Below are 8,717 nucleotides of genomic sequence, written 5' to 3'. Positions count from 1 at the left end.
GGGTTTATTTTTCTTGCTTTTTATGTTTTATAATTCTTTCATTAAATACTGGTTATCACGAGTAGGACAGTAAAGACTGAGGTGAATAGCATTTATAGCTGAAAATGGGCATGCCTCTTATTTTGCTAGAAACTTAAGGTGTAGGACTGAGTCAATTTCATCAGGAGTTGATCTTATTTAGGTTTTGTTGTTGTTATGGTTAAAGTGCACCACTGGCTTCAGATCTCTCTGGTATTACCTTGTGCTTAAGTTGAAGGATGGAGTTGCCAAAGGATTTTTTCTTATTGTTCCTGCTCTACCCTTAGCTTTTGACCTTCTCTATTCACATTTTTGCTCCCTCCTCCACTAGTAGACTGCTGTTGCTTGATACTTAGTGCTTGCTAGCTTGCTGTGGGGCAGGGGGTTCTCAGTTGTCCTGGCTCAGCCTCAGCTTTGGCCAAGTCCTGTGTCCCTGAGCCTTGGTCATTGGGCTTTCTCGGTGGTCTTCCTCCTCCCCAAGGATAGGATATTTTTAATGGTCCCTGGGGCCAGGATGTCTTTCTCTTCCTATTCCCCTAGGAATAGAGGATTTTTCTGTTTCCTCTCCCCAGTCATAATGGGTCTTCATCTGATGACAACAAGATTTGTTGCCCTCCCCCAGTGACTTACAGTATTTGTTCTACAGGGAAGGGAGGTCAGGCAGGGCTCTGTTTTTCTCACAGATGCAACTGCTCTCCTCCTCCAGGCCTATACACTAAGAAAGGCTTTTTTCAGTCCCCTACCCCATGCTCAAATCTTCTCTTAGGTACCCAGTGAAGTCCATAGAGAAAAGCCTATAAGTGGCTGTAAACTCCCCTTCTGTTAGTAGCTTCCAGGGGTTCTAGATTCTCCTGTTATCCACACTCAACTTTTAGCAATGTGTTAAAATTTTTCACTGAATTCGTCTTACCTGTTTGTAGGGAGCATGACGTCTTTCGTCTGTGCTCTGCCAAAGGTGGGGAAATCCTTACATCCTGTCTCTCCTTGGAAGGCTCTGTCTTTCCTTACATTTCAGGCTACTACGTTGCACTGTAACTTAGGTTCTCTGGTCAGTTTAATTAAAAGTTATGATTTTGTAGATCATACAGTTTTTTCTTATTGTAAGGGTGGGTACGATGTTCTTTCCAGTCTTCTCCATCCTAAGCAAACTTGAAACTCTCCAGTACTTTGCTGTTGTTGTTTTTGAACTTCACAAGCTGGCCCTAAAATTTATATGGAAATGCAAAAAATCAAGAATTGCCAAAATATTCTTGAAGAACATCAAGGTGATGATAAACAAGACAGTGAGTTATTGGTGCAAAGACAGACAAATACACCAATGGAAAAGAATACAAAGCCCAGAAACAGACCCACAGAAACACAAACACTTAATTTACAACAGAGGTGGCATATTGCAGAATAGTGGAGGGAAATCTCACAAGTGACAATTAGATGTCCACCTGGCGGGGAGGGGGAGAAACTTACACCCACCTCACCTAATAACCAAAAGGCCAATTCCACATGGACAGTAGAACAAAACGTAAAAGGCAAAACAACTCAATCGCTTCTATAAGTTAATATAGGGTAATATCTTCATGACTTTGAGGTATGCATAAAAAAATCAACAATCATAAAGGAAAATAATGATAAATTTGAATACACTAAGATTAAGATCCTTTGTTATCAAAAGATACCATTAAGAGAGTGAAAGGCAAGTCATAGAGGGGGAAAGATATCTGCAACACATAGAACTGACAAGGATTCATATCAACAACATAAGAATATATACATGCTCCAACAACACGTTCGAAAAATGGGCAAGAAATTTGAATGGCACTGCACACAAGAAGATATCTAATTAACCAATAACTGTATGTAAAGGTGCTCAACTTCATTTGTAATGAGGGAAATGCAAGTTAAAAACACAATGAGATACCACTAAACAACTACCAGTAATTCCACTCCCAGAAATAACTCGACAGAAATTCAAGCACATGAACACCAAGAAAATATATACAAGAACGTTCAGAGCAGCATTATTTGTAATAGTAAAACACTGGAATCAATGCAAATATCCATTTAGACAGTGGAATGGGTAAGTTGTTTATTCAGACAATGGGATTCTCTACAGCAAAGGATATGAATAAATCACAGCTATATGCAACAATAGACATGCATCTCAGAAATATAATACAGAACAAAAGCAGTCAGTATAGAGCAAAATAAAAGCAGTTAATATAGAGCAAAATACTGTATCATTCCATTTAATATAAATTTCAAAAAAACAGGCAAAACTATAATGTTTAAGGGTACAGACTTAGGTGCTAAAACATCAGTTTGTTGTTAACTTTGTAAGGGAAGAAGAGGATAGAGATTGTGAAGGAAAACACTGGGGCTTTGGGGATGCTTGTTGTGGTCTACTCCCTAATCTAGTTGGTAGTTACATGGGTGTTCACTTTGTAGATAATTAATTGACCTGTATATTTATGTCTTCTGTGCTTTACTGCATATGTAGTATACATCATAATAACCTCCCTTCACCCTCCCTCCTCCCCCCCAAAAAAACTTCTGGCCATTAATGAACTTATTTTTTACTAGAAGTGCTTCAAATAGAGTGGTGGACTTATCTGAAATATATTCTTCAGTTCTAACTTTATAGGATTCTAGAAAGGTATTTTGTGTTTCCTTGGAGTCTGGTTGGGGGGATTCTTCCCCTGTTTGGAACTGAGAGACATAGAATCTAGATAATGGTTCAAAAAAAAATTAGCTTTATTACTGACAAAAAGCTGGATTAGAGGATATGTGACCACAATGGGCTACCAAATACCCTACCTCTAAATTAGATGGACTTGCTCACCCAAGTGCAAGGCAGAAGTGGACAGCTTCAGGCTTTCCTGTAGCCTACCTCAGAAAGCTCAGGATTTGGCTGAAATCAAAGAAACACAGATATAAAGAAATTTGCCCATGAGTCACTCCTCTTTCCCCAGGATGGCGTGAGTGGGGGAGCTTGCCTTTCCCTCCTGGACAGTGGAATGGAAATTCTCTACACTCTGTGGAAATGTGAAGAATGAGGAATAAATATTACCCCTAGCAACAGGCAGACTAGCTATGCTTGGTAGTCTATTTGAAGTCAGCTCTCTGAAGCTTAGCAAAGGCTACCAGGGGCAAAAATTTTAGAATAAGCTTCATTCTTGCTCTTAAACCTACTTTCCCCTCCTCCACTTTTAAAGCTGGGTATAAACCCCAACCACAATTTTTTTCAGTGGCTTTCCTGGAAGCATCTGCAGAGACTAGTAAGTGAGGGAGAAGGGAGCAGGTGATTATATATGTGAATCTTCTCAAAGTTGTATATTTATGAGTGAAGTCTATCTTTCCCGTTTCTCCATGAGATGTATTAAATTCTGGTACACAACTTTAAGCACCTCCGGAGCTTATTTAAATTATTCTTTTTCCAGGTAAAGTTAAGCTTGGTTCAGTTACTTGCTTTTTGGTATTTAGAAATACTCAATTATTATCTACATTGGCCTTCTTCCAAAGACAATAAAATACAAATACATATCTACAACTTAAAGCTACTTCCTTTTCAGAGTGATGAATGATGATTACTGTGTATCCACAAATACTTTTATTCATGATTTTAATTAGCATGGATAATTTGGTCCAGGAGATTTCAGTTCAGACACAGCAGGGCAAGTTTGCTTTTTAAAATTATACTCTTATTTTTATTCTGAGATAATTGTAGCTTCACATGCAGCTGTAAGAAATGATACAGAGAGATTCCATTGTGCCCTTTACCCAATTTCCTCCAATGGTAACATCTTGCAAAGCTGTTGCACAATTTCACAACCAAGATACTGACATCCATACAGTCATGATACAGAGCATTTCCATCCTCACAAGGATTTCTGATGTTGCCCTTGTATAGCCACAAACACAATTCCCTCCCCCATCACCAATCCCCTCCTTAACCCCTGGAAACCACTAATCTGTTCTCCATTTCTATAATTTTGTCATTTCAAGAATGTTTTATAGGGAGTGTTCTAATTTCATACTTCTACATGTACCTGTCCAGTTTTCCCAGCACCACTTATTGAAGAGGCTGTCTTTTCTCCACTGTATATTCTTGCCTCCTCTATCAAAGATAAGGTGACCATATGTGCGTGGGTTTATCTCTGGGCTTTCTATCCTGTTCCATTGATCTATACTTCTGTTTTTGTGACAGTACCATACTGTCTTGATTACTGTAGCTTTGTAGTATAGTCTGAAGTCAGGGAGCCTGATTCCTCCAGCTCTGTTTTTCTTTCTCAAGATTGCTTTGGCTATTCGGGGTCTTTTGTGTTTCCATACAAATTGTGAAATTTTTTGTTCTAGTTCTGTGAAAAATGCCAGTGGTAGTTTGATAGGGATTGCATTGAATCTGTAGATTGCTTTGGGTAGTAGAGTCATTTTCACAATGTTGATTCTTCCAATCCAAGAACATGGTATATCTCTCCATCTATTTGTATCATCTTTAATTTCTTTCATCAGTGTCTTATAATTTTCTGCATACAGGTCTTTTGTCTCCTTAGGTAGGTTTATTCCTAGATATTTTATTCTTTTTGTTGCAATGGTAAATGGAAGTGTTTTCTTAATTTCACTTTCAGATTTTTGTTGTGCTTTTCTAAGAATTTGTCCATTTCTTCCAGGTTGTCCATTTTATTGGCATAGAGTTGCTTGTAGTAATCTCTCACGATCCTTTGTATTTCTGCAGTGTCAGTTGTTACTTCTCCTTTTTCATTTCTAATTCTGTTGATTCGAGTCTTCACCCTTTTTTTCTTGATGAGTCTGGCTAATGTTTTATCAATTTTGTTTATCATCTCAAAGAACCAGCTTTTAGTTTTATTGATTTTTGCTATTGTTTTCTTCATTTCTTTTTCATTTATTTCTGATCTGATCTTTATGATTTCTTTCCTTATGCTAACTTTGGGGTTTTTTTGTTCTTCTTTCTCTAATTGCTTTAGGTGTAAGGTTAGGTTGTTTATTTGAGATGTTTCTTGTTTCTTAAGGTAGGCTTGTATAGCTATAAACTTCCCTCTTAGAACTGCTTTTGCTGCATCCCATAGGTTTTGGGTCATTGTGTTTTCATTGTCATTTCTTTCTAGGTATTTTTTGATTTCCTCTTTGATTTCTTCAGTGATCTCTTGGTTATTAAGTAGTGTGTTGTTTAGCCTCCGTGTGTTTGTATTTCTTACAGATTTTTTCCTGTAATTGATATCTAGTCGTATAGCGTTGTGGTAGGAAAAGATACTTGATACAATTTCAATTTTCTTAAATTTACCAAGGCTTGATATGTAACTCTTTACCTAATTTTCTGGCTGCTTAACTACACAGCAAAGGAACTCAGGCATTTGCCAAAGGTCACAGACCACCTCCTTGTAAGTGAGGATTAACTAATGACTCTTATCAGTACTTGCAGCTTTATAACCTTGGGAAGTCCTTGACTGATTCTCTCTCTCTCTCAGCCTCAACCAGACAAGATGCTTTTCAAGGTGTATTCTTTGAAATATGAACTCCAAGAAATGCTCCTAAAGGGGAGGTTGAGGGAGTTCATGGTCAAATAACTTTGAGGAAATTCTGAATACTATAATCCTATTCCTCTTTCGAAATAAACAAATGCCCTTTGGTGTACAAAAGGAAGGATCCAGTATCCAACTGCCCAATTTCAAACCTCCACTTGCTAGACAGTAACCTTCAGGAAGACAGTTAACTTTCCCATATCTCAGTTTCCCCATCTGTAAAGCGGAAATAACAACAGTACCCCACTCATATGAAAGATTAACTACAAGGACATGAGAAAACACTTGATAAATGTTAATTACTATTATTATTGCCATCATAATCAGAATCATTATGATCTTGTTAAAAACACACATGTCCGGACTCCACCCCTGGAGACTGAGATTTATTAAGTCTAGGGGAGAGTCGAGTCCAGATGAAGAAGTAGAGGTTTATCTGGAACAAGAATATGTCCAAGATAGTAGTAGAGACAGGATTCAAACCCAGACCAAACTGCCTGATGGAGAGATGTCACACTTAACATCCATACTCACATTCAGTAAATTCTTTAACTCTGTAGTCCTGCAAAAAGAGCACAGTTCTCTCCTGAACTGAAGGTTGGGCTTGTAATATAAACTCGTGATTCCTTAAGGGGTAGTTCAATAAAATAAAATGCAGTTCTGTGACGCTGGTACACAACAGCTTGCAAAAAAATTCCTAAATGTAGCAGTAAGCATCGGTATGTAAAAACTTTATTTGTAAGTCATTGTTTAGCAAATCAAATCTGAAGATAAGACATTATTTCTGTAGAAGTACAAGAAAACAACTATGATTGCTATTATTTCTGTAGGTTTCACCACCACACTGCTGATTTCCAAAGGTCTTACTGTCAAGCACCAGGCGGATTTCCAAGACACTTGGGGAATCACTCTGGAGGTGGTGGCAATCTTCTTACCACTTCGGTAGCAATCCTTAGGTAGGCTTTGGCCTGGAAAAGAAAAGATTTGTTTGTTCTATATTTCTCCCTAGTAGACAACAAATGAGTCACAAACTGTTTGCCATAGCTGTCTACTGAATTGAATAGTAGAAAGGCTGAATGAGATGAGGAAACTCAATAGTTAGAAGATTCTGTTGTGAACATTGCATGTAGGGCAGGGGAGAAAGGGGTTTAGATTATTTGGAAGGTGACGTTCTGAAAAAAATATTTAGTAGCATCAATTACTGTTTTTCAAACTCTTAATTCCCGTGTCAGCAAACTAGCAACCCAGTCTAGCTGCAGAAAACTTACACCTTCCTCTTCTGACAAATTGATATCTTGAGTTAGATACTGCCAAACTTCTTTGGCATAAGGGTTATTAGTCATTTTTGAAAAGACTATCTATTACCACCCTATGTTTATCTTCAGAAAGCATTTCTTTATTCTCTCGGACAATGGTGTCTAATACCAGCACCAAGCACCTCTAGGCTCCTCCATTTGGTGAGATTTAAGTACCACGCAAGAATTCCTGGGATCAGTTGTCATACTCTTCATCTCTGGGACCCCAGTACAACAGAACACGAAAAGCAGCTCCCAGGTGCTAAGGGGGCCACAACTAACCTAACGCCTGCACAGTCCAGTTAGAACAATGGTCATGGCATTTGCATTTTAAAGTTTTAAACAATTGAAATGTAAATACTACTTATTTCTCCTATCTTATCTATAAAAAGTAACTGTAAGACAATAGTAAGATTTTCTAGAACCAGTAATTTATACATTTATATATTTACAGTTGTATACATACTACTTCTACTACTACTACTACTGCTAGTACTACTGCTACTACTGGAAGTAATGGTAATAGCTAAAATTTACTTGAGTACTTAATATCTGCCAAGTATTATTTCATCTGTCCTCAAGTTATCCTAAGGGGTAAATTCTGTCACTATTCCCACTTTATAGACAAGAAAACTAAGACCGTGAAGGGTGAAGAATCTTGTCCACAGCATCACAGCTAGTGTGAGAAGAGCTGGGCTCTGAACCCAGGCTGACCAGCTCCCTGACTCTGCATGGTAAAAGGACTGTTTGAGGCTTCTTTACCCTGATTTGATGAAGTGCTTAACTGTGTTTCACACATCTTGATTTTTTAGAACTATGCTTGAAAGTAAATATTTCCTCCATTTGGGGAAATATTTTAATATAGACCTCTCTGTATTTACATTATGAAGTTTACACAGTGTATTAAGAAATCAGCAATTTGAAAAACAAAAGAATTATTTTGATATAATATATAATTATATATATATATGTATATATATATATATATATAAAATCTTGTGCCACAAAGAGAAACCCATATTTGTAACTCACATCAGAAACTTAAATATTTGCCACATATTAAGATCATAAAGAAAGAACAAAAAATGCATATACACACACACATATTTGTGTGTGTGTATATGTACCTGTATCTGTGGATACATATGTATGTATACATATACATATAAACAAGGAGCTACCGTATAGCACAGGGAATGCTGCTTAATATTCTGAAAATAATTTGAAAAAGGATAGATACATATATACGTTAAAAAAAAAAAAGTTACTTACATTTCCCCCCTGGGGGGTGGTGAAAAAAGCCAGTCATGTCTGTTATCTCTCAATCAACATGTTGAAAAATTATTCATTATGAACATTTTAAATGATATTAATTACAATAATGACAAACCTTTAAGTGTATGTTGTCTGTATGTATATTGCCATGCTACTTGTTTCATTGTTGAAACATAAAATATATGTTTCGCGTTACTACTTTAAATCTTATATTTTGGCTCTACTTCTAGAAAAAAAATCCAATGATTATAGTCAGAAATGTTTGACTTTAAAAGGAGCAATTGGTTATTTATATTAATATTAATAATTGATATATTTGGGTTTGTATTTATCAAGTTTTTGTGGTCTCTCCAAAAGACCTGGTTTAATTTCTTATTCAAGCTATGTTAACTTATTTTCTACTAACTTTTAAAAATAAGTATACACTTGACCCCTTTTCTTTGGAAGTTGTATATTTAATATTTGTCAGTTTTTAACCTAGAAACATCAGTATAATTTAAAAACTAATCAGAGAGTAATTCTATTTAATACCTTTAAGATCTACCTTGACAGTGTAAGGACATTACACATAAATCTACTTTCCAATGCTACTTTT

At 36.6% G+C, this 8,717-nt stretch overlaps 1 protein-coding gene across 2 annotated transcripts in view; it reads right to left on the bottom strand.

Annotated features, from left to right (window-relative positions):
• Window positions 1–4,695: 4,695 nt before the first annotated feature.
• NUBPL (NUBP iron-sulfur cluster assembly factor, mitochondrial) overlaps window positions 4,696–8,717 on the bottom strand; it is a 252,526-nt gene continuing 248,504 nt past the window's right edge. For both annotated transcript variants that reach the window (XM_061182427.1, XM_061182428.1), the window contains one exon: window positions 4,696–6,520. In XM_061182427.1, coding sequence (XP_061038410.1) covers window positions 6,458–6,520 — 63 coding nt within the window. In that variant the 3' untranslated portion in view covers window positions 4,696–6,457. The remainder of the gene's footprint in view (window positions 6,521–8,717) is intronic.

The sequence above is a fragment of the Eubalaena glacialis genome, chromosome 2 (genome assembly GCF_028564815.1).
Source record: "Eubalaena glacialis isolate mEubGla1 chromosome 2, mEubGla1.1.hap2.+ XY, whole genome shotgun sequence".
In the NCBI taxonomy this organism is placed as follows: Eukaryota; Metazoa; Chordata; class Mammalia; order Artiodactyla; family Balaenidae; genus Eubalaena; species Eubalaena glacialis.
The sequence above is the reverse complement of the archived record's forward strand: the minus strand, read 5'-3'. Positions and strand labels throughout refer to the sequence as shown.